At 39.2% G+C, this 27,825-nt stretch overlaps 1 protein-coding gene across 1 annotated transcript in view; it reads right to left on the bottom strand.

Annotated features, from left to right (window-relative positions):
• Window positions 1–27,825, bottom strand: part of swap70b (switching B cell complex subunit SWAP70b) — a 137,021-nt gene that overhangs the window by 100,249 nt on the left and 8,947 nt on the right. Inside the window, exons 2-4 of the mRNA XM_043705901.2 lie at window positions 16,373–16,513; window positions 7,353–7,529; window positions 193–420 (exon numbers count right to left, since the gene is read on the bottom strand). Of these exons, the coding sequence (XP_043561836.1) occupies window positions 193–420; window positions 7,353–7,529; window positions 16,373–16,513 (546 nt within the window). The remainder of the gene's footprint in view (window positions 1–192; window positions 421–7,352; window positions 7,530–16,372; window positions 16,514–27,825) is intronic.

Raw genomic sequence — 27,825 nt, 5'->3', positions numbered from 1 at the left:
ACACTGCTGTCTTTTGCTGGATAAGCCTGAGTGTCATAATGAAGCTGTTTTTAAAAAACAAGACACTTCTTTCACATCTTTCTGTAACCGCTTATTACATTCCACTCAGAAAAAACAGCATTACCCAACTAAGAGAGTTTTGGGGGAAAACAGAGGGGAATAAGCCTGAGACGACGACAAAACCACTCTTACCTGTTTCAGCACATCCAGAATGAGCTCACAGTAAACTTCATTGATTGCCATGGACAACGTTTGTCTGTTCATGCCCTTAGAGAACAGGCCAGAGCCAATCAGTTCAATGAACTCCCATGCAGAAAGGCCACAGCGCTTGGCACCAAGATGAGCTCTGTAGTCTTCAAACTGCTCTTGCTGCCAATTAACTCCCATTGCTTCAGTCAGTTTCCGTAGCAAATATTCAATCTGAGCAGTGAGAACAGGAACATTTTGTTGGCGTAACTATTAATACAAAGTTAATGGCTTAACATAATATTAAAACAGCATACATAAATAGAATAACTAGTTTCCTTTATACAATACAAGGAAGCAAAGGCCATCAGCAAGTTTCAGGTCTAATGCTGTGTGGGCATATATCTGACAATAGGCACACAGATAGGATTAGAAGAGAGACAGAGAAATGAAGGATGAGGGGGTGGTGCATAAGGAGGTTAGCGAGAAAGAAAAGACAGTGAAAGTAAGGAGTCAAGAGGAAATGAGTACCCGTAAAGAGAAATTTAAATGCATATTCAATGTCTGTGTGAATTTAGTCTCTGGCATTGTCTGTGCTGATCAAGGACTTTTGATTCTGAAGGTTATCAACACTCTGTAAATCTGAACTGTGACCAAAGGCTGTAGTCCTGATTTCTGCTGTTTGGACTCAACTTCAATAATAAGTGAAAGTCAGTTGACTCTTATGTAAACCATCATCTATCAGAAAGCACAACTGGTGCATGATGTGAACAAAACAGAACTAGAGATTTTCTTGGCAATGCTCTACTATAAAATGAGAATCCCTGGTAGCAAGAGAAAAGTAGAATGATGCTTGGTACATAGTTAAAAATCACACAACACCAGGTTATAGTCCAATAGGTTTAATTGGAAGCACTAGCTTTCGGAGCGACGCTCCTTCATCAGGTGGTTGTGTAGGACACAATTGTAAGTCAGAATTTATAGCAAATGTTTACAGTGTGACATACATAGTGAGTCCTGCATTAGCAACTTTTGCAAAATTCCCTGAAGTCAGAGAAGTGTTCATTAACTTCTTTGAAGCTAAATCCAACTACAAATTGCACTATATTCAAGACTCAATTTTCTATTGAGATGTTCAAATTATGTAAAGGAGCTATTGATGCATTGATGATGCCTTCCCAGATCACTTAAGCATTTTCTCATCACCAGCACAACAAAGTATTAGTGAGGTCACTGGCTGGTTGCTATGGAGAAAATATCAGCAAGGCTTTCTAATCCTGCATATCAAAATTGCAAAAACAAAAGGCTCCTTTAGGAGTTGCTCAGCTATTACTTAAGTACTGACATGCATTTCAGCACACAACTGTTAATGAGAAGTTAGATTCTCTTGAAAAGCCATTAATAAGTGGGAGGAACTGAATGGTCCATGTCAGAATAAGATCTCTATCAAACAGGAAGCTCAACACAGCATGTTACCACAGGCTAGAAATGGACCAATAGTAGTGCTAGTAAATGCACATCCTATGAGGAAGGAACCCTTTCAGAAAACGTCATTTCTATTTTTGTGCATAAAAGGGATAAACAATAAATAATTTATGTAGTTAAAGTTCCCTCTCTATTACACGAGTTCCACCTTCTTTGACGTAAACATTTTTTCAGAGAATTCAGCCCACGCCCATTTATAAATCATTTCGTATTAAATACTGCTAAGTAAAAAAAACATTCCCAGTATAATCAAATGCATAAATGAATAAAGTGTTCCCTGACCAAAATGAAACAAAAGCAAATCAAAACAATGTTCTCTCTTCTAGAATTAAAAAAAAACTCTTACCAATTTAAGTTCACCCAATCATCGCTTGTCAATGCTGAACTGGCAGATTTGATGATCAGGCTCATGAACATACATTTGAAGTCAAATATTATAAAACTAGAACTATTAAGATTATTACAAGTTGTAGAAAAGCAGAGTTAAAAGTATCATATTCACAGCAAACATCAAAAATTTACAACCAGATTTTAATCCCTCGAGTTATCGATCAGGGAAATTTAGAAATATTTTTATGCATTTCATAAAAGACTTCTACAAAGAAACATCAGCAGTAGGTTATGAAGACAATTACAAAAGTCACAATGGTATTAGTTTTAAATGGCAGACTACATATTAGTTTGGAGCTTGTACTCTTAAGGTATTGTCTACGTTCAGGTAGCTGCTGAAATCACGAACTGGAAACACGATTTATAACAGGAATCAATAGGATAAGTTACAGCCAATCAAATTTTTAATATCTACAACACACAAAACAAACTAAAATTCTCTGAAAATCATATTTTTATTAAATATTTTTAAATTCCAGTAGAGAAACAATGCAAGAACACTAAAAGAAACAGAAGACATGAGGACTAGACATTGAGCCTTAACATAAAGTGAAGTTGGTGGCTCACAAATTATTGATCTACACAATGTTGTGGGCCCATATCCAAGACAGGAATCAACACATGAGTACTTGCAGACCTGGGAATACAGTGCTGTCATCAATATTTCCACGAGCAAGATCTTTCATTTTAGTTTTGTTGACATTTTATCATCGTATTTTGCCTCCCATACTGCAGATAGCTGAGCATTGACATAATGATGGGTGATATGGTGCGTGCTGTGTTAAGTGTACATTAGAGAATTTGCGAAAAATGAATGTGCTGGCAGGGAGTTTACTGTATTTGTAACAGCTACTGAAGTACATTCTTCAAAAGTCTTCCCTAATCTTGCTGTCATAATGAACTTTGTTCTGATGCATTTAAAAGCAATTCAAAAATGGAATCAGCACAACCCCAGCTCTTACTATTATAAATAACCAGCATTAAATTTCAAGGTCAATGATCATACTTGACAAACATCACAAAAGTTTCTGATAAAAGGTAAGAAATGCAATCAGTGTGCATTGACTTCAAGAAAGCCTTTGATAAGATACAGTATTGTAGCAAAGTATATTACAAGCTCAATGGAACTTGATTTGAAGTCACAATCTTGCACACAGCCACATTAGCAATGAAACTCTTCAATTGTGTGCTAATATTTACCATCACAATGTATCCAAACTTATTCAAAAACTACTGTCTAAAAGGAGCAGGTACTAGGAGGGGGTGACTAGAAGCTTAGCTGAAGAGTTGAGCTTCAAAACAGGTCCTGAAAGGATGACAGGAAACTGGAGAAGTGGTGCAGTTTGGGAAAATAATCCACAGTCTAAGTTTTTAATGACAGGACCACCGATGCTGCAGGCATGCAGATTTCCAGCAGTGGAGGGTCTTTTTGGGTTGCGGTGGGCCAAGGAGTAGGAGCGTACTGTAGAACTAAACAAAGTTACAGACAGGAGAGCCCTGGAATAGGTGAAATTTGCAGGTGATAATAACACTGGTGAAAATTTCAAAAGCAGTTCTGCCAAACTGGGAATGGAGAGCTCCAATGTCACTAGGAGTGAAAGCAGAAGATATTTTATAATGGAGAATCTTTAAGTTCAGGTTGACATAAAATGCAAAATCAAGGCTGCAAACAGTCTGGTCAAATCCAAGGTTGAGGCAAGAGAGTGAGAAATGAAATGAATGGAAAGGATCCAAAGTTTTTGACAGGGGCCAGAGACGATGGCTTCAGTCTTCTGAGTCCTTAATTGGAACATTACTGAAACAAGAACAGTTGTTAATTAAGTAGTCTGACAACAAAGAGACAGAATTTGTTTCGAGAAGGTAGACCAAGTAGAGCAAGATATGGAACCCACATGTATCGACGATGCCATTTGAAGGTGCATGTAGATAAGAAAGAGGAGAAGAATCTGGTGATGCTCCAGAGTCACGTGAGAAACTGAGATAGAGCCCATTGCTCAAAATGCTTCAGCTAGAACCAAACTGGCAAGAATGAAAGCAAATGAGGGAAATCCTAGTGAGTAAGAAATTGGCAGAAAAGGTTGTTAAACTACGAGAATATCAAACATTAGAGTGTGTCTAGGTCACTTGTGACTTTGATTCAAGTAATTTCAGTATTGTGCTGGGGTCTAAACTAGATTACTAAAGTTCAAAAACAGAGCTGTTAGAAAGATGGGCACAGATTTGGGAGACAACAATACATTTGAGTTTCCATAACGTACATCTCTGACTCTATGACTTTGGGCAGAACGGTGTATTTTCAGAGATAAGGTTTACAGAGGCAGTTTTAAAAGAAAGGGTAAGGACCCAAGTGGAAACTATTTACAATATCAACTACCAACAAGAACATGAACATGAACATCAGCAGTTTCATGGATAACTTTGGAGAAGGCATGAGAGCAAGATAAAAGAAAAGCTAGAGATACAGGATCAGGTTTAGGGTGGAGGAAATGTGGAGTTTGACTTGATTGAAGGTCAAAGGAGACATCTGAATGCTCTCAGTTTTCATGGCACAGATCATCGTCATCAAGCATAAGTTGTCAGCTTAGCATGCTCATAGTTTTACTTAACTTATGTCTTAGGACAACATATTTTGCTCCTTAGCTTGAATGTGATCTTTGATCATTAACAAGGTTTTACATTAGCTAACTGGGATATTGCCTGAACAAACATTTAGCTCTGCACTTAGATTATTCTAAAGTTCACGGTACAGCAATTTTAGCACATTTTGTGTTAGAAATTGTTCAAAATTTTTAGAGTTAATCATTTATACATTTGGTCATTCTGATCACCAAGATCACATTAAATTCAATGATTACTCATTTTAAACTTGCACAGTTTGTCTTTTAGTCTTTATTCGTGTTGGCTGAAACTGAAATCTTAGGATTTACTATGATTTTCACCCAAAGACCACACAATCAACATTATAAAAATTTGAATCAATTTATCCTGTACTCAAATGCAAAACTAAATGCTTCATCCCTTTGACTGCCTTGTAGTGGACAATATGCCAATCATGTTTAAGTTAGCACATGCTTGTAAGACTCAGAATAGTGTCCAACATTAAATGTGATGATCTATTGGACAGCATTTACAAAATAATCCTGACTGCACTAAGAATTACACCACAACCTAAGGTTATCCGTAATGAGCATTGTATAACTCATTTGCACATGCTAGAGGTTTACTTTTATTCACACAAAGAGCCGTGTTCTTTGTTGATAAAAGGAATAAGTCCACTCATAGCCTTTTGTCATCAGGTAAGGGGTAATCGGAAACAATTGCTGAAACATCCCTACTGTAACACGCTGACCAATCAGATACAATTTGCCTGGTTTTAATTTAATCAGTTAATTAAAATTGACTTAACAATTTCTGCTGCATCTCCACATTAACCAAACAGTACCCTCTGAATTTAGTTTCTTACATAGAGTAATAGAAATGTACAGTATTGAAACAGACCCTTCGGTCCAACCCGTCCATGCCAACCAGATATCCCAACCCAATCTAGTCCCACCTGCCAGCACCCAGCCCATTTCCCTCCAAACCCTTCCTATTCATATATCCATCCAAATGCCTTTTAAATGTTGCAATTGTACCAGCCTCCACCACTTCCTCAAGCAGCTCATTCCATACACGTACCACCCTCTGTGTGAAAAAGTTGCCCCTTAGGTCTCTTTTATATCCTTCCCCTCTCACCCGAAACCTATGCCCTCTAGTTCTGGACTCCTCAACCCCGGGAAAAGACTTTGCCTATTTATCCTATCCACGACCCTCATAATTTTGTAAACCTCTATAAGGTCACCCCTCAGCCTCCAATGCTCCAGGGAAAACAGCCCCAGCCTGTTCGGCCTCTCCCTATAGCTCAAATCCTCCAAACTTGGCAACATCCTTGTAAATCTTTTCTGAACCCTTTCAAGTTTCACAACATCTTTCCGATAGGAAGGAGACCAGAATTGCATGCAATACTCCAACAGTGGCCTAACCAATGTCCTGTACAGCTGCAACATGACCTCCCAACTCCTGTACTCAATACTCTGACCAATAAAGGAAAGCATACCAAACGCCTTTTCACTATCCTATCTACCTGTGACTTCACTTTCAAGGAGCTATGAACCTGCACTCCAAGGTCTCTTTGTTCAGCAACACTCCCTAGGACCTTACCATTAAGTGTATAAGTCCTGCTAAGATTTGCTTTCTCAAAATGCAGCACCTCGCATTTATCTGAATTAAACTCCATCTGCCACTTCTCAGCCCATTGGCCCATCTGGTCAAGATCCTATTGTAATCTGAAGTAACCCTCTTCGCTGTCCACAACACCTCCAAATTTGGTGTCCTCTGCAAACTTACTAACTGTACCTCTTATGCTCACATCCAAATCATTTATGTAAATGATAAGTAGAGGACCCAGCACCGATCCTTGTGGCACTCCACTGATCACCGGCCTCCAGTCTAAAAAACAACCCTCCACCACCAAGAGTCCCTATAATGCAGAAAGAGGCCAATCAGCCCATCAAGTCTGCACTGACCCCCAAAGAGCAAACCACCTAAATCCAAGGCCTCACCCTATCCCTGTAACCCCACATTTACCATGGTTACCCAATGAGCTTGTACATCCCTGGACACTACAAGGTAATTCGCACGGCTAATCAACCTAACCTTCATATTTTGGAAGGAAACTGCAGCAACTAGTGGACACCCATGCAAACACGGGAAGATTGTGCAAACTCCACATACACAGTCACACAAGACTGGAATCATACTTGGGTCCCCCTGGTGTTGTGAGGAAGCAGTCCTGATGACTGTAAGACGAAAAGCTTCAAATACACGTCTCTTTTGGCAACATTTAAATTCTGACTTAATCATAATTTAAAAGTGAAATGACTTCCTTTCCTCTCCTGTATTTTCTCTCCCATTCACTGAAACAACAGGGCAGTTGAGTTCTCAGAAGTACGTCTCAAATCCTCAAAGCCTTTTTCACCACCCATAAGTCTCAAGTCCAAAGATTAAATAGAACCCTGATGTGAATGGGTGTGCCTACAACAACACAAGAAGCTCATCATTATCCAGGACACAGCAGTTCACTATACAGTATTAGTCAGCCTCCACGTCTCTGGCCTCCATTTCCAAACCTTCAGCATACAATGATTGCAGTTGTACAGGCACAGCTTTCACAACAGAAACTCACCACGTCCGTCTGATCTTCCCCTAACCAAGCATGCTGATTTTGTTTATTTGAAGGTTCCCGAACTTACCTCTTCTGGAACTATGATGAGAGGATACACATCTTCTGACAGGAAATTGAAGATACACCAAACTTTAAAAGTATCATCATCACTGATCAGTAAATTGTTGCGGTTCAGGTTTTTCTTGACACACAGAGTCCAGCACATCCTATTGAAGTCAGATTTATCAAAGCTGTTTGGTTGAACCTTTAACAGGGTAGGAAGGGCGTGGAAGAAATAAATAAAAATAATTAGGAAGAGCTCAGGAAAAGTTGAAGCAAACAAGGTGATTGTATTTCTTTAAATTTCTAACTTTCAGTCAAAAAGTTTGATCCTTTTTCCAAGATATGTTAATAACAATGAGAATGTCCACTGCCAGTCCATGCCACCAAGAATTCTCCTTTGTAGCATTAGCAGAAACACTAAGCATCACTACATGGCAAGTTGTTCCATTCACCAAGCATAAGGAAACTTTAATTGCTTCTGCTGCACAACCTTCACCATAGAAACCGAGTAGTTGGTCAAGAACAAATTCCAAAAGGCTAATTCTATTCAATGTACTTCAAAGCTCTCCTAATCAAATGGGAGATAAATGAGAGCAATTAGTAATATATTAATTATGCAGCTGATTAAAATCTTTAACTGTACAAGGTTGCCTTGTAGACCAAACCACAACTACAACCCTTAATAAAGTTACACAATTACAGTTTAGCTCAGTTAGCAGCTAAGTCACAACTTCCCCCTTTGCAACTTCAAGTCACATCATGAAGGATTTGCAAGTTCTGCAGAAAATCATTAAAATACCAAACTTTCAATTTAATTATTTGGAATCCAAGTAATTCAACTTCTGTTTACAAAGCCAAACAGCATGGAAACAGACGTTTCAGTCCAAGCAATCCATGCTTACTATAATCCCAAACTAAACTTGCCCCACCTGCCTGCGCTTGGTCCATATGCCTCAAAACATTTCTTATTCATGTACTTATCTAAATGTATTTTAAATGCTATAACTGTACCTTGCTCTGAAAGTTCATTCCACACACAAACTAGTCTGTGTAAACAAAATTTCCCCTCATATCTTGTATAAATCTTTCACCTCTCACCTTAAAAATATGGCCCTAGTCTTGAAATTTTCCACCCTCGGAAAGGACACCTGCCTCTTACCTTTTCTTTACACCACGTGATTTTATAAACTTTTATAAGGTCACCTCTCAACCTCCTACGCTCCACTGAAAAAAATCCCCAGCCTATCCAGCCTCTGCTTATAACTCAAAACCCTCCATTCCCAGCAACATCATGGTGAATTTTTTCGGAATTCTCTCTAGCTTAATAATATCCTTGCTATAAGAGGGAGACCAGCAAGGGACACAGTACTCCAGAACAGGCCTCACCAATTTCCTGTACAACCTCAATGTAACAACTCAACTCCTACGCAGGTAGTTCATCTATAACGCGACGATAGCATTCTTGTGCAACTCCGCATTAGAGAAAAATCACGCTTTAGAAATAGTACATAAAATTGTTGGCAATGTAATTGCACTATAGCCAACGCATGTTTTAAAAATTTGCGTTTTAGGAACTGTGTACCCAATTCGTCAATTGTGTTACAGAAAATTTGCTTTAATAACATGCATGTTTAGATTAGATTAGATTCCCTACAGTATAGAAACAGGCCCTTCAGCCCAACAAGTCTACACTGACCCTTCAAAGCGTAACCCCACCCAGACCCATTCCCCTACCCTATATTTACCTCTGGCTAATGCTCCTAACATTATGGGCAATTTAGCATGGCCAATTCACCTGACCAGCACATCTTTGGATTGTAGGAGGAAACTGGAGCACCCGGAGAAAACCCATGCACACGCAAGGAGAATGTCTGTGTGGAGTTTGCACAGTCACTCAATGCAGGAATTGAACCCGGGTCCCTGGCACTGTGAGGCAGCAGTGCTAGCCACTGAGCCACCGTGCCACCCTAGCAGAACAACCTGTTCTCAAAAGTCTGAGCAATGAAGGCAAACATTCTCAACACCTTCTTAAACACCCTACATGTGATGCAACTTCGTAGAATTATGTACCTTAACTTCTAGGTATCGCCATTCCACAACACTACCCAAGACCCTACACATAAATAGTATAAGTCTTGCCTTTGTTTATTTTACCAAAATGCACCACCTCGTATTTATCCAAATTAAACTCCATTTGCCACTCTTCAGCCCATTGACTTAATTGATCAAGGTCTCTTTGCAATCTTAAACCACCTTCTTCATGGTCTACTATAACACCAATCTGGGGTCATTCAAAAACTTACTAACCATGCTTTCATCCAAATCGTTTATATTAATGACAACAAAAGTGGACACAGCACCAATCCTGTGGAACACCGCTGGTTACAGGCCTCCAGTCCGAGAAACAATCCTCCACCAGTATCCTCTGTCTCCTGCCGTTAAGCCAATGTTGTATCCAATTGACAGCTCACCGTGAACTCTGTGTGATCTAACTTTACTAATTAGTCTATCACGCAGAACCTTGTCAAATGCTTTACTAAAGTCCAAGTAAATAACGTCTACCACTCTGCCCTCAATCAATCTTCTTGGTTACTTCCTCAAAACATTCAATCAAGTTTGAGAGACATCATTTCCCTTGCACAAAACCATACTATCTCAAATTATTCCATGCCTCTCCAAATGTATATACATCCTACCTTTCAGAATCACTTTCAACAACTTACTCACCACCAAAGTCAGACTCAAAGGTCTATAATTCCCATGCTTCTCCTTACACCCTTTCTTAAATAAAGATATAACATTAGTCATTCTCCAGTTCTTGGCACCTCACCCATTCTTAATAAGATCTTAGAATCCATTATTAAGGACGAGATTGTGGAGTACTTGGAAGTGCAGAGTAGAACAGGGTTGAGTCAGCACAACTTTGTCAAGGGGAGGTCATGTCTGACAAATCTGTTACAATTCTTCGAGGAGGCAACAAGTAAGTTAGACAAAGGAGAGCCAATAGAAGTGATATATTTAGATTTCCAGAAGGCCTTTGACAAGGTGCCACATAGGACGCTACTAGATGAGAACCCTAGATGTTATGGGCAAGGCACTGGCATGAATAGAGGATTGGCTGACTGGCAGAGAGTAGAGATAAAGAGATCTTTTATAGGATGGCAGTCAGTGACTACTGGAGTTCTGCAGGTGTCAGTGTTGGGACTGCAGCTATTTATGTTACATATGAATGATCTGGACGAAGGAACTGAGGGCATTGTTGCTAAGTTTACAGATGAAACACAGATAGGCAGAGGTGGACAGGTAGCATTGAGGGGCAGGGAGGCTGCAAAAGGGTTTGTAGAGGCTAGGAGAGTGGGCAAAGTAGTGGCAGGTAGAATACAATGTGGCAAAGTGTGAGGTTATACAATATTGTCAGAAGAATAGAAGTGTAAGCTATTTTGTAAATGCAGGGAGGCTTTGGAAATCTGAGGCACAAAGGGGCTTGGGAGCTCTAGTTCAGGATTCTCTGAAGGTTAACATGCAAGTTCAGTTGGCAGTTGGGAGGGTAAATGCAGTGTTGGTACTCATTTCAAGAGGGTTAGAATGCAAGAGCAAAGACATCCTACTGAAGCTGAGAGGGGCTCTGGACAGACTGCATTTGGAATATTCTGAGCAGGTTTGGTCCACATATCTAATGAGGATGTTGTTGGAAGGGGAGATTTATAATGATCCTCGGGATGAAGGGTTTGGCATTTAAGGTATGGTTGAAGACTCTGGTTCTGTACTTGATATTGTTTAGAAGGTTGAGGGGGATCTGACTGAAGTTGGGAGCGTAGTACTGGAAAAGCACAGTCGGTCAAGCAGCATCCGAGAAGCAGGAGAATCAATGTTTCAGGTAAAAGCCCTTCATCAGGAATGGGCTGATGAATTCCTGATGAAGGACTTTGCCCGAGAAGTCAATTCTCCTGCTTCTCGGATGCTGCCTGACCTGCTGTGCTTTTCCAGCACTACACTCTCAACTCTAATCTCCAGCATCTGCAGTCCTCACTTTTGCCCCGGGATCAGATTGAAACTTACAGGAGTCTGACAGGCATTGAAGGAGTGATGTGGAGAAGGTGTTTCCCCTAGTAAGAGAGACTAGGATGCAGGGGCACAGCCTCAGGATGAGGGAAAACCCTTTAGACCTGAGATGGGGCGTAATTTCATCAGCCAGAGGGTGGTAACTTTGTAGAACTCATTGCCACAGAGGATTGTGGAGGCCAAGTCATTGAGTGCATTTAAGACAGAGAATAGATAGGCTCTTGATTGGTAAGGGGAATAAGGATTACGTGGAGAAAGCAGGAGAACGGTGTTGAGAAACAAATTAGCAATGATCGAACAGCAGAACAGAATTGATGGGCTGGATGGCCTAAATCTGCTCCTATATTTTATGGTCTTATGGCCTAATTTATAGATTCACAGAAGATTGCAATGTTAAAAGGCACACATTTCTAAACTCTAAAAATGATCATACCAAAACAAATAAAACCTGTCAGCTTACGAGCGATCATAGCACTTGCCAGCATTAATCCTTCAAGAACTGTGCTTTCATCCCATGACGGCCTTCTTTTAGATACTTGCAGAAAAGTTCAAACACAAACATCTATTTAAGTTACAAAGAGGCCTCTTTTTATGCTCAATTGGAAAGTCACAGGCAAGATACCTGGTTAAAACTACATGGAAGTGGTTCAACCCATTCTGCTTTCCACATCATTCTCTTGTCAGGTTGAACAGACCCATACGTGTCTGTGCAAGTGCACCACCTTCACACATTTGACTATGTTTTAATATTTGCAAACAGCCTGAGAAATAAGTTTTCTTAAATTAATTAAAACAAAGAAAATTTATATACATTCCTTCAAACAAAGGCAAAAAAAAACCCCCAGAAACACAAAATGTTTGTATTTGAATTAAATTTTTTCCCTTCCCTTGGTGAAATACCCAGCAATTATTATCGGATATATCTATATTAGAATTGTGTTCAGAATAGTGACCAGTCAAGAGCCAGTGACAGTATTTTCACCCAAGTTAGAAAGCTGTGGGCAAAATTGTTACTCTCAGAGAAATGAGCAAGATTAATACCTCAGTGCAGAATTGACTGGGACATTATCACAAGTGTCATTTTCTCAATAAGATTTTACACTGAGGTCCGTCCTGGCATCTCAAGCATGCCTATTTACAGATGAGCAGGGCATCCTCCCAGAATCTGGCCAATACATGAACCTCCTGTCTACGATTTGGCTGCCATACTTCCCTACAATAACAGCCTAATACTTCAGAAGTACCCAATTGGACAATAGTCACTGCACAATGAACTGCAATTTCAAATAAATACCAGGACTATGCGCCTTGGTGGACCAATCTGCCCAGACTCTAAATTATGTTTATTTCCTATTCCACTTAGATATGTTCATATACAAACTAGCCTTCAACTAATATCCGAAAAGGCTGCAGGGCCATTGTAGCTGCTGGTCCCGACAATAACATAACCTTTTGCATTGTTAACCTACCTTGTAATCTATTGAACTATCCCCTAACGATGTTATACCCTAACTAAGCCACTAAAACAAAACTGTGACTGATTCAGAGGAAACTTTAGACAGTGCCAACTTCAGTCAAGAATGAGAGAACAATTCAGTTGTTGATTCTTCACAAATCCTCTCATGGAGAGTTCTGCATGGTATGTTGCCTTCCTCATGCCAGAGTGTGGAGAAGGTGCAGAATATTGTGCAGGGTTGGGGAAGGCAGTGAGCAAGCTAGGAGGAGGAAAGGCAATTGTCTTGTAGTATTTTCACTGGACTATCAATCCAGAAATTCAATTAATATTCTAGGACCTGGCTTTAAATCCCACCCTGGCAGATGGTGAAATTTGAATTCAATAAAGAATCTGGAATTAAGGGTCTAATGATGACCATGAAACCATCATTGATAGTCAAAGCTCCAACTGGTTCACTAATGTCCTACAGGGAAGGAACTGCAACCCTTACTTGGTCTAGCTCACATGCAATAGCAATGTGGTTGACTCTTAGGGATGGTCAATAAATGCTGGCCCAGCCAGATATGGCCACTTCCTGTGAGTGCCAATTAAAAAGTTTGATTGTCTCTAATGTCAGATTCCCTGAATTGAGGAAAGTGTTAAATATTAGGACTAGTACTGCGCACAAGTGACAATGTTAACTAAAAGATGGAGAACATCAAAATGTGACATGATACAGAGGTGGGGGGGGGGGGGGGGGGGGGGGGTGGTTTCAGGTTCTTGGGGCAGAAGCAGCACTCTGGGAAGGATTTAACATCAAATGCAAAAGGGATGTGGATGTATTGTACCTCAACAAAAATAGAACCAATGACTTCATAGAAAGGCCAGGTCTGGTTCAGGAAGGTTACATTAGTGAACATTCAGCATAAGTAAGTAGAAAAGACTAAAATCAAGAAAAAAGAAAAATGCTGGATAATGCAAGAGGAGAGTGCAGTACATATTAAATAGGAGATAATGAGGACTGCAGATGCTGGAGAGTCAGAGTTGATAAAATGTGAAGCAGGAGAAAACACAGCAGGTCAAGCAGCAGCAGACGAGTAGCAGAGTCGATGTTTCAGGTTCTGCACAATATATTAAATAGACGCAGATTAACAAAGACTATGATGAATGCAAATAAAAGCTTAGAACAGAAGTATCTAAACTCAAAATGTGGTGAATAAGGTTGGGTAAATGCAAGCACAAATAGCCCCTAAATTCTAGATTAATTGGAGATACAGATTATAGATGTACTCCTTCTGGTTTTATTTATCTTGCCATTTTAAATAAACCATTAAAGTGGATTGTAACCTTCAAAGACAGCTGTCCGCACTAAATTTGAAGAAAATAAATTTTATCCTTGAATCTATCCTCATAAGTAAGATTTACAGTTGTCCTGGTTGCCCTATCACACCTTCTCCAACACGTAAATTCTTGTTTATTTTTAACATTGCTAAAATCAATCATTACTCCTCTAAATTTTTCTTTCCTGCACCTATCCAAGCTCAAAATATAGTCTCCTACATGCTTCATCCTTCTAAAGTCTCTACCATGTCAAAATCACGACTTGCTAAAAAAAACTCTCCTGCTCTGGCCTATTATTTCCTAAGATGACTGAATTTGCTAATGTGGATCTTCCTTCCCATTATAAACTTCACCATTTTAAAAGTCAGGATTAGAATGACCTCATCAACTACTTCCTCACTTACCCCACTTTTATCCCGTCCTTTTCAACATTATTTGCTTTTTGTGATATTGATCATGAATGTTCAATATGATTTCTTCCTTTGAAAAATAAGCTGAAGTTTTGTTTTAACCCACAGAAAGATCATTTACTCTGAAGAATAACATGAACAATTCTCTATTATTTTAAAATAGACTACCATTAACATGCTTTTCAAAAGCAGTAGACCATGAAGATTTAATGTTCATGCTTATTGGCTTGATACAGACTTTACTTATTAGCAGTGAGTAATATCTGTATGTTATGTAAGGGCTACTTCAAGAATACAGTTAAATTCTTGGTGCAAAGAACATACAGGTATGATAGGAACTGTAGACAAATTATTCAGATCATGAAAAACACCTGTATTATTTGAATATTTGAGAAAATGATGCAGCAATAATAGGCTAATAATTTATTGAGATTCTTGGATTTTTAAACTATAAAGATTTTTAAACTATAAAGATTTTTTGTTTTCATAATTAAAATACAGTACTTAATGTCGATCAAATTTTAAAACATTTGAGTTTCAATTTTATGTATTTTTGTTCAAGTTTAAAATATTAAAAGCTTTTGTCTGCTTTAACAAATGCAAATGACTTGTTTATTTAAAGAAGCAATAAACTGCCTGCCCTTTAACAAGGCATTCCTTGTTCGGGAAGGGCAATTATGGAGAACTGCCCAGATCTCCGGTTTCAGCTGGGTGTGTGATAGAAAAGGAAAAATGTGTTTCCTGAAGTTTACATAAAGCAAGCACTGAAATATTCTTGTGGTCATTACACAAACAACTAAGAAAAAGGTAGTGTGCAGAATCAAAATGTGAGTCAAGGGAGGGGAAGTTGCACAAACTCGAAGCATACTCACTCTTCTAAATCTCATTGTGGTAGTTTCAATTGTGAGACTTGAAAAAAAGTCCTTCCGCCATTTTAAGAAATCTGCTTCCTCTGTTTTTATTTCCTCCTCCAAAAATAGGCATAAAAAGGATGACATTTTGTTAAAAGAATGTCAACCGAAAAAAAAAATCAGCTTTTTCTTTCTCCATAGACCTGTCTGTCTTGCTGTCTATGTTCAGCATTCCTGGAGACTTTTTTTTTCAGATTTCCAGAATCCACAATACATTGTTTTTATGTTACAATTATGATGACAATATAACTAAAAATTGAATTCTTCTTGGACATATTTTAGCATAAATGTGAAAGCATGTTGTTAGGCATGTCACTTAGCATCTGCTTAAATTTGAGCTGAGATTGACAAAGTAAAGTGGATTTTGCTCATTGCTACATTCCATCTACCATGGCATGTATACAATTAAGAATTGGGTTTGCTCACAGAAAGAAGTAGTTAAACTGAAGTAGCACTTTTCACGTTGGGACATCCCAAAATGATTCAAAGCAATTAAGTATTTTCTTTTTGGAGGTGTAATAGCATTCATCAAAAAGTGAAATTGCAGCAGCCAACCTATACATAGCAACATCCCACTAACAGTAATGAGTAAATGACCAACACTCTGTTTTATAGATGTGTGAACCAGAAGGGGTCTCCTGCTCTTTGTCATTTACACCCCCTTGGGGGGTTGACAGGGCCTTACTTTTACATGTCACCTGGCAGATATCATCACTAACATCTAACTCAAAAATATGGACACTACTTCAAAGCCAGGCTCAGCTCAATAGGTACTAATTTTACTACAAAAGCCGCTACTCTGTGCAAGGAATTATTAAACTAAACTTGCAACATAAGAGAGAGATTCAGAGTTTGGGTTTAATATCAATTTATCAAGAAAAGATACCTTATCCAAGATAAACCTGTTCAAATAGGGCATGTATCCCTGGTTAGAAACTGGTCCTTCATCATCGTCCTTAAAATGGTTTTCCAAAGCCACTGGATTATGAGGTACTTGCAACACTGTACAGAGACTGTGAGAGAGAACCTGTTTCAACAGAATATAAAACAAGTTAGTGAGATCTGTATTACAAAAGATTGTGATCGCAAATGTTTGCAAGGAAAATTTGACTAGATGAAGTAAATGATTTGAAATCTATCTAACTTCAAAATAAAACTTGCACGAATACAGCACTCTGCAGTTCCTGAGAACTGTTCAGGAGTGTAATCCACATATTATTTTTGAATAGCAGTTAGTATTAACATCTAAGCACAATCAGAATTGTGCCATGCACTAGCATCACTTGAAGGTGAGCACAAACATGGTGGAACTTTAATCTAATGGAACCATGCACAAGGGGGAATTAAAGGGAACATTGCCAAGTCATGCTATCTAGCTAACTAGGGCAAGTATTGCTGTTCTTCATTATGGACCAGACCAAACCATCTCAAAAATATATCAAGGAGATAAGTGAGACTCTAACTCTTATCTTAAAGGCTGTGTTCCAGATGTGACTTGAATGGACCACTATTAGGTATTAAGCAAAACATACATTATTCTTATAACAGTTCAAACACAAACAAAAGAAATTGGCATAGTTTAACTCTTGAAATATTTAGCAAAATAATATATTATTTAACTATTAGTCATCAACTGTTACAATATAGCAGCATCTCATAAACACACCCTTAGCAAAGACAAATACAGCAAAACAGATTCCTCTCACTTCTATCTCTTCCAGTCCAGGAGAAAGGAACACCAAAAATAAGCTTGTAGCAGAAAGAGAATACAATTTTTTTTTGCTCCAGCAAAAGACAGATTTATGTCTAGTAGCTTCAACAGCAAAAACACCCAATTTCAACAATTGGGAACAAAACTACAACCCTGGGTCTATGTGAGTCTGACTTCACCTTCTTATGCTTCTTGTGTCTAATTTAAAAAAATACTAGGACAGCATAAAGCTATTTATCCACTGCTTCTGAAGTAGACATTCCACCGTTGGCAACGCCTCCCTGCAAGAGAAACAGGACAGAACAAATCCCTCTTAAAAACACAGTATAGTCACATCTTGACCTTTTACCAAGTATAAATGTTGCTTATCCCCTTGAACTGGCATTCTTGCAAATTGTCCTAATGTGTTAGGGAAAAAGCAATAATCAATAATCAAGTTGTGTACCCCAAAATGTGGATAGCAGTAATTGAGGGTGGTCAATAATTTAAGCCTCAGAACTTGACTGTTTTTTTTAAATCAGGAGTGTCCAATCCACAAACAAGTTCCCAAACCAGTCTTAACCAGTCCGTCCAGAGGTTAGAAGTGGGTCATGGGCTGATGATCATTGTTTAATTCCACTCACAATTCAGGTACTGAAACAGTTCATATCCAAATTCAATAAAACTTGGAATAATATTTAGGTTTTGACTGATAAGTGGCAAATAACATTTGTACCATACAAATGCCAGGTATTACCTAACAAAAAAGAATCAAATCATTGCTCCTTGAATTCAATGGCATGATTACCATCATTGAATCCCCAACTGTCAACATAGTGCGGTTACAAAGTCAGGTCAGAGACTGGTAATTCCTCACCTCCCAACTCCCCAAAGCCGGTCTAGCATCTACAAGGTACAAATCAGGAGTGATGGAATATTCATACCTTGGATGAGTGCAGTCCCAACAAGCTCAGCACCATGGAAACAATGTAGTCTACCTGAATAGTACCCCATTCAGCACCTTAAAAACATTCTGTCCCTCCACATGAGGGGCATAGACAAGGTGAAAGCAAAGGTCTTTTTTCTAGGTTATGGAAGTTCAAAACTAGAGGGCATAATTTTAAGGTGAAAGGAGAAGATTTTAAAAGGGACCTGAGGGTCAACTTTTGTCACACAGAGGGTGGTTCATTAGTGGAATGAAATGCCAGAGGAAGTGGTAGATACTGGTACAGTTACAATATTTAAAAGGCATTTGGACAGGTGGATGAATAGGAAAGGTTGAGAGGGAAATGGGCCAAACGCAAACAAGTGGGACTACTTTAGTTTGGGAAACCTGGCTAGCATGGACAAGTTGGACCACAGGGTCTGTTTTCATGCTGTATAACTCTGACTCTGTAAGAAATGCTCCATGGTTGGAGTACGTGCCATGCACAGCACATTGCAGCGACACATCAATTTCCCTTTGACAGCACCTTTCAAAATCTCTATCGCCCAGAAAAACAATGGCTGCTGGTCAATAAGACCTTCAAAACCTGCAACATGGTTTGGAGAATACTTCATTATTCCTTCATTTTTTCTCAGTTATATCCTTGAAATTCCTTCCCTAACAGCACTGCGATACCATATGGACTGTTAATAAATTGGCTCACTACAACTTTCTCGAAGGAGATTAGGGAATAACTGCTAACCTTTCCAGTAACACCCAGATCCCAGTGATGAATTTTTTAAAATCTGTGCTCAGCAAGATCTAGTAATTGGCAACTGATTGGAATGAGCAGATAATGTTTTTGGTGACCTAGTCTGATAGAGTCATAGAAATGTACAGAACAGAAACAGGCCCTTCAGTCCAACCCGTCCATGCTGATCATAAACTAATCTAGTCCCATTTGCCAGCACTTGGCCCATATCACTCTAAACCCTTCCTATTCACATACACATCCAGACACCTTTTAATTGTACCATCCTCCACCATTTCCTCTGGCAGCTCATTCCATACACGCACCACCCTCTGTGTGAAAAACGTTGCCCCTTAGATCCCATTTAAACTTTTCTCCCCTCACCCTAAATCTATGCCTGCCAGTTCTAGACTCCCGCCACCCCAGGGAAAAGACCTTGTTGATTTACCCTATCTATAGCCCTCATGATTTTGTAAACCTCTATAAAGTCACCCCACAGCCTCCAATGCACCAGGAAAAACAGCCCCAGCCTATTCAGCCTCTCCCTATAGCTTAAACTTTCCAAATCTGGCAACATCCTTGTGAAACTTGAAAGGGTTCAGAGAAGATTTACAAGATCTTTCCAATAGGAGGGAGACCAGGATTGAGCACAATATTCCAAATGTGGCCTAACCAATGTCCTGTACAGCTGCAACATGACTTCCCTACTCCTATACTGAATGCTCTGACCAATAAAGGAAAGCACACCAAATGTCTTCTTCATTATGCTATCTACTTGCGACTCCACTTTCAAGGAGCTATGAACCTGCATTCCAAGGTCTATAAATCCTGCCCTGATTTGCCTTTCCAAAATGCAGCACCTCACGTTTATCAAACTTAAACTTCATCTGCCAATCCTTAGCCCACTGGCCCATCTGATAAAGATCTTGTTGTACTCTAAGGTAACCGTCTTCACTGTCCACTACACCTTCAATTTTGGCATCATCTGCAAACTTGCTAACTACACCTCTTACGTTCAATCCAAATCATTTATATAAATACCGAAAAGTAGTGGACACAGCACCGATGCTTATGGCATGCCACTGGTCACAGGCATCCAGTCTGAAAAACAACCATCCACCACCACCCTCTGTCTTCGAGCCAATTCTATAAATGGTTAGTTATCTCTGTATTCCACGCGATCGAACCTTGCCAACCATGAGGAAGCTTGTTGAACGCCTTACTGAAGTCCATATAGATCACGTCCACCACTCTGTCCTCATCAATCCTCTTTATTACTGCTTGAAAAAATTTAATCAAGTTCATGAGACATGATTTCCCACGCACAAAGCCATGTTGACTATCCCTAATCAGTCCTTGCCTTTCCAAATACATGTACATCCTGTCCCTCAGGATTCCCTCCAACAATCTGCCCACCACCGTTGTCAGGCTCACCGGGCTGTAGTTCCATGGGTTTTTGTTACAATCTTTCTTAAATAATGCCACCACATTAGCCAAACTCCAATCTTCCAGCACCTCACCTGTGGCTATCAATGCTACAAATATCTCAGCAATCATCTCCCTAGCTTCCCACGGAGTTTGAGGGCACACCTGATCAGGTCCTCGGGATTTATCCACCTTTGTGTGTTTTAAGACATCCAACACCACCACCTCTGTAATATGGACATTTTTCCAGATGTCACCATCTATTTCCCCACATTTTATATTTTCCATGTCCTTCTCCACAGTAAACACTGATGCAAAATACTCAATTAGTATTTCCCCCATCTCCTTCAGTTCCACATTGGATGAAACATCAAAAACATGTACAACTACTGCAGATTCAATACTTAGAGTCATAGAGATGTACAGCATGGAAAAAGACCCTTCGGTCCAACCTGTCCATACCGACCAGATATCCCAACCCAATCTAGTCCCACCTGCCAGCCCCCAGCCCATATCCCTCCAAACCCTTCCTATTCATATACCCATCCAAATGCCTCTTAAATGTTGCAATTGTACCAGCTTCCACCACTTCCTCTGGCAGCTCATTCCATACTCTTAGCATCCTCTGTGTGAAAAAGTTGCCTCTTAGGTCTCTTTTATATCTTTCTCCTCTCACCCTAAACCTATGCCCTCTAGTTCTGGACTTCCCAACCCAGGGAAAAGACTGTCTATTTATCCTATCCATGCCCCTCATAATTTTGTAAACCTCTATAAGGTCACCCCTCAGCCTCTGACGGTCCAGGGAAAAAAAGTCCCAGTCTGTTCAGCCTCTCCTTATAGCTCAAATCCTCCAACCCTGGCAATATCCTTGTAATTCTTTCCTGAACCCTTTCAAGTTTCACAACATCTTTCCGATAGGAAGGAGACCAGAATTGCATGCAATATTCCAATAGTGGCCTAACCAATGTCATGTATAGCCGCAACATGACATCCCAACTCCTGTACTCAATACTCTGACCAATAAAGGAAAGCATACCAAACGCCTTCTTCACTAGGGTGGTTGGGTGGTGCAAGAGGGGAGAGGTGTTGGAGATTAAAATACAGGCTGGCCTTCAATGTATTGGTCCAGATTTCACTTTGCAAACAATGGGGAAGGCTACCATGCTGCTACCAGTTGTTGCCTGAAGTACACTGTCTGCAAAAAAACACAGAAATTTGATAACTTTTATCCAGGTTACCCTACTCTGCCACACTGTTACAAAAGGCCTTTGAATTCAACACATGTCCTTGCTTATCTTTGAGTGGCCCTATTCTCTCCCTAGTTACTCGATCATCCTTAATGTATTTATAAAATCCTTTTGGATTCTCCTTAACCCCATTTGCCAAAGCTATCGCATGTCCCCTTTTTGTTCTCCAGATTTCATCTTAAGTATGCTCTTCTAAGGATTCACTTGATCTCTGCTGTCTATACCTGACATATACTTCCTTCTTTTTCTTGACCAAAACCTCAATTTCTCTAAGCATCCAGCATTCCCTACACCTACCAAACTTGCCCTTCACCCTAACAGGAACACACTGTCTCTGGACTCTTATGTCATTTTTGAAGGCTTCCCATTTTCCAGCCTTCCCTTAACCTGCGAACATCCACCCCTATTCCGCCTTCGAAAGTTCCTGCCTCATACTGTTAAAGTAGGCCGTCCTCCAATTTAGAACTTCAAATTTTAGATCAGGCCTATTCTTTTCCATCACTATTTTAAAACTAATAGAATTATGGCCACTGGCCGCAAAGTGCTCCTCCACTGACCCCTCAATCACTTGTCCTGCCTTATTTCCCCAACAGGTGGTCAGGTTTTGCACCTACTCTAGCAGGTACATCCATATACTGAATCAGAAAGAATGTTAGCCAGAATATTAGTAGAACTATTTCCTGTTCACTGGAAAGTACCATGTAATCATTAACAGAAATCAAGATGATAAACTGGGCCTTTGTTTGGCCTGTCATGTAATAGGTGACACCTCCAACAAACCCTACAGCATTCCATCGTGGATGAAAACTCAAGAGGAGAATTCCCGCGAAATGTTTTGGTGGGATTTAAACTGATGAGCTACTGACTCAATCAAAACTTCACAGTTAACAATACTTTATGAACAAAATTATTTCAAAAATAGAGAACAGTATAACAGCTTACCGAAATACCCCATTCTGACATGTGCAAAAATACCTTATCTTTAACAACAACATCAGATTTTAAAACAAACATATTGTTAAACAACACTACCTGTGGGAGTAGAAGTTTAAAAAAATTTGGAAAGAATGCAAGTGGCTATTTATAGACTGAGACAAAACTTGAAATACTTCTATCTACAAACAAATTATTAAACCATACTACATTTTGGGGATTCTTGACAGTTACTGAAGCTACAGTCCACTTTATTAACTGAGGAACTTTAAATATTTGACATAGAAACATAGATTATTAAATTGGACAATATTAAACTGAACAATAATGCAGTCCCAAAGAACCCCAACTTTTCCCTGCGCCTTTTCTGCATTCACTACTACCTCACCCTCCTGCTCATTCTAGTTCTTACAGTTATCATGCTGAGCAGAAATTGTTGCATTTAGTCTGTGTATCTGTTGTACTGGCTTGGCAGCTTGAGGCAACCTCAAGTACATCATCAATCTGTTCGCATTCATAAGAATCTTTGAGTATTTCTCCTGAAGCTTTTCCACTGTAAAAGTTTGTAAGATTAAGACAAAAATGTTAAAAGCACTTTTGACCTATTGATTAAAATTCAGAAGAGTGACTAGATGTTTGTGGACCCAGATCCACCATCAGAAATATTGACGCACAAGCTGAGAGATAGGTGACAACGTAGACCAAACCAAATACATGCTTCATATTAGATTGGATTCAGGAACAAAAGGATTCACACCACAAGTGTGTGCAGTTTTACAGAATTTCATAAATAATGTTCAGAGCAGAAATTATCCTAATAATTTTTATTAGATTAATTTTATTAGATTAAAACAAGGCAGTGGTGAGCTTGAGGTGACTGCTACAGGACATACCAACTAGGATTCCTTTACCATATTAATAATATGAAAATATTATTCTTCTATAACATGGCTCTGGTGTTGAATACCCAGCTGTCACTCAGTTGAGGCATGCATGAAGATTGTCATGTTGGATGAAACATCAAAATACATGGAACTGCTGTAGATGTATAGTAGCAAGATTCAATACTTTCACGAGAGTGGTTGTGTGGTGCAGGAGGGGGAAGAGGTATTGGAGAGTAAAATGCAGGCTGGCCTTCAATATATTGGTCCAGATTTCACTTTGCAAACAATGGGGAAGGCTATCATGCTGCTAACAGCTATTGCCTGAAGTACACTGTCTGCATGCAACAAAACAGAGAAATTTGAAAACTTTTATCCAAGAAACCCTGCTCTTCCACACACTGTTATAAAAGGCCTTTGAATTCAACACCAAGCCCATCAAGAAAATATAGAATGCAATTGTAACAATTAAATAAAAAATTTAAAAAGTCAGAAAAAGTCAGGGAAGCAAACTTAACAGCTTGATAGATTATAATCATAACAAACAATGCCGCTGAAAATGTAACTGTACAAGCATTGAGTTTCATTGCTTCAGTGTTAAAGGCTTTGAAATGTTTTCTTTTGTTTTATTTCTTTTAATTCTATGTTTCTTCCTTGACTTTTGTTTTGCTTTAGTAAACAGCGGCTCCCAAAGTGAAGTACACATAATGCTGGACGTGCAAATGTGTAATGGTCCATTTTCAGGAAGAGGAGTTTCTTTCTGACCTCCAGCGGCTCCTGGACCTAAGGTTCTCAGGTGTGCCTCCACTCAACTACGTACTGTTCCTCCAGCCACAGACAGCTCTCTCCGAGATGTGCTGCTCAGAGGCACAGCTGCTGCTTATTAGTTACTTTCTCCCTGCACATGGATACACACGTGATTGGAGACACAGTGGAAAGGTAGTGATAACATCTGAGCTCAAGCATTAGCACAGTGGTACGATCACAGCAGTTTTAAGTTGAAACACTTAGTGGGAGAGGCAGCTGCATGACCCACAGGTCATTAGGCATCTACACTCACAGGCCTGTCTGACTGATGGCATCACCCTGATGGAGGTCTCCCAAAGGTGCAGAAAAAGTGAGTGGAAGAATGGAGTTTGGGAACAAGGGTTGCTGAGGCAAAGAAGAGCAAGAGGGCTGCTGAGTGAATGGGTTGGGAAGAAGGGGTGGTGAGTGAGTGATTCTGTGAATAAGGAATGGGTTCACAGGTACTTCCAATAGCAAGCAAGAAGATTTTGTAACATGATCAAAATATTATAACTAGCTTCTTTAATGTATTGCTAAAAATAAGTAACTAGAATATGCAAACTACTTTCAAATGAACTGAGAAAAGCACACCACACACAAACAATGATGTGCACCATTTACATCCAATGACCAAACAACATGGTCTCAAATTGTTTGCTCCTATCAATTATTTTTCATTGTTACAGTTCTAAAACATGTAGTTGTTGAAGGGGTTGTTTAAAAATAAAAGCCTGTAGATGGTAAATATGAATAGGCATACACAATCAAGTAGGTTCAAGAATCAGTGATGCGTATGGTTTAATTCTAATTTATACTTCCTGCTGTGGACTTTGTATGTCTCAGTACAAGTTCTTCACTTCCACTGTTTGAAGAGCCTTGGCATCCTTTGGCCTGCTCACACAGCTCCCCAATGGCTTACTATGCTGGATCAGGTGGCCAAAGACAGCACTTCTCCATTTAAAAGACCACAAAGCCTGACAAAGACTCCCAATCTCTTATTAGCCAAAAACCATCTAGCATAGGAGCCAGGAAAGACAAGTTAGGTGGTCAACAGTTTGATGAAATGGGTTGAGGGAAGCAGAGCATGGATTCCACAAACAAAAGAGAGCAATAGGAGAGAAAAGGAAAAAAGACACAAACTTCAGGGGAACCTTTGAGAAAGTATAGATCGATGGGCAGAAATGATGAAATGAATGGCCTCCTTCTGCACCATAACAATTGAAATTCTAGGGAAAGGGATGGAAACAGCAGAGGCAGCTGATGGTAGGATTCAATCTTCGTGACAGAAGTTTGTGACATTGAAGCTAAGGAGCAATACCATGTGAGTTCAGAGAAAAATGAGAGAAGAAAGATTTAGAAATGATATGAGAGGTTTTTTTATATACAGTGAATGTGGGTACAATTGCAATGTTTAAAAGACATTTGGATAAGTACATCAATAAGAAATGTTTAGAGTGATATGGGCCAAGGGCAGGCAGGTGAGACTGGTTTAGTTTGGAATATGTTAGACATGGACTGGTCAGACCAAAATGTCCATTTCCGCGCAGTTTGACTCTGTAACAAAAAAAAAATCCTGGATTGGTGTGAAATTTTACAGGAGATAGCAAATCATGTGTATGGCTTGATGTAGTCCAGCCAGATGTTGTATTGAGTGATGGAAGCATTTTGTGTGCCATAAACACTCAAGTCTGCTTCCTTTAGGCTTAAGGAAAATAATAAGGATAAAGTACTAAGTTTAAAAATGAAACAGAGAAGGGACTGAACCTTCCAATATCTGTTATCATCACAGATTTGATGCAAGTTAAGAGAAGGCTATCAAAACCTCACAGAAATTGCCCAATAAATTCAAACTTCCAATGGTCTGATGTCTACTGCTTGGGACCTTCTGTGAATGTCGCTGATTGAGCTTGGTGTCAAGTACTTGGACTTTTCTGGATACATACCCAGGAAATGCCAGGTTGTTCAATACTTCGTCTAACTCCAAAATTAAACCAACATAACTGACTGAGTGCCACAACCAAATCCCCCATCCACCTCTCCATCACCCATCCCATACTCAACCACATCCCTGATTTGACTACCTCACCTCCTACTATAAAGCTACTAAAGGAATCAAGAGATGTTTTAAAAAGTATGAGGCAGCTAATAAGGGCATTTTCTTTCTTTACTGGAACTTGACTGTCACTTCAATGGATACCTACTAAATCGATACTTCAAATGGGACTGGAAGTCACAAAAGGGTTAGGTCGTAAAAATCTTCACACAGTATACATAGTATACACAGTATCAGCACTGACCAGAAGATCTGGGTTAAGGATTTTACTGGGACAAGGATAAGATGTGGACTGAGCAGCAACTCTAAATCATGAATCAAAGAAGCCATCCAAACAAGGCACCAGAAGGAGCCAGTACAATTATTGCCTCTCCTGCAAAGGAAAATTAAAGAAACAGAAAAAGTTAACAAGATAGTTACAAGCATATAGTGGGTGGCCTTGCGTTTATAAATGGCAGCTACACTGTTCACAGTAACATAGTTTCATTGTGTTTTTTAATAATACAGCTACAATACTATTCTTCACTCACATTTCAACAAGACAGTTTACATAGACAATCCTTGTGAAAATCTCCCAACAGTATTTAAACGTTTATTTCTTGGATTCAAGTTATCACACCAATGTCCTTTGTTGTGTGCGATAGACAAAAGATTTCTGTTAAGTTTCATGCTCTGATCATCTTAAAGTCCAGTCTTCCAAGGCCAGTGTGAAGGCTCTTTCATACAAGCAGTTCTTATCTAAATATCAGTACAAATATATATTATATCTTTTCTGTAATTTATTCATACTATTTAAAGAGAAATGCTCATCAGTTCCGCTTTAAAAAACCACTAAGAATGTTACTTTTGATACTGATTTCCATTTGGAGATTTCAAATTAAAAAAAAACAAGCAGTGATAACAGCACTAGCAGATTAAAGTCAAAAGCGCAAATAAAAACTTTACATAGCCCATGAACAGAATATTTTACAATCTTTTCTTTTCCGTGTGAAATCTGGCAATGTGTAGAGCACAAAATGAGGAAGTTAGTTACTCTGGTCAATGTGCAGATTAGAATAAAACTGAAAATGCAAATATTATGGAGTGCTTTAAATTAAATCACAAAAATCAATAAAGGGAAGGCGAGACAAACATATGAGAAAATAACTTGTTGTCTCCGATTCATGGCTGTACAATCTGGCAGTGATGATCATCATTTAAATAGTAAAAGAAAGCAACTGAAAGAAAATAAAGAGATTTTGTTGTATAAGTTTTTAAAGAAACTTCTTGTAAAATGCATTAGGATTTCCATTTAGTTTGATGAAAGTTATGAAAGACACTTAAATTCAGTGCCTTTTATGTGTTAAACACTAGTGCTTTATGCCTACCAAAATTTTGGTTCAGAGTCATAGAGATGTATGGCATTGGAAACAAACCCGTCAATCCAACTCATCCATGCCAATCAGATAGCCTATATTAATCTAGTCCCATTTGCAAGCACTTGGCCCATATCCCTCTAAACCCTTTCTATTCATATACCCATCCAGATGCCTTTTGAATGTTGTAATTGTACCGGTGTCCATCACTTCCTCTAGCAGCTCATTCCAAACATGTACCACCCTCTGTGTGAAACTGTTGCCCCTTAGGTCCCTTTTATATCTTTTCCCTC

The sequence above is a fragment of the Chiloscyllium plagiosum genome, unplaced genomic scaffold, assembly GCF_037043375.1.
Source record: "Chiloscyllium plagiosum isolate Xiang-an unplaced genomic scaffold, Cpla_swu_hap1 HiC_scaffold_18, whole genome shotgun sequence".
Lineage (NCBI taxonomy): Eukaryota > Metazoa > Chordata > Chondrichthyes > Orectolobiformes > Hemiscylliidae > Chiloscyllium > Chiloscyllium plagiosum.
This window is presented reverse-complemented; position numbering and strand designations above follow the sequence as displayed.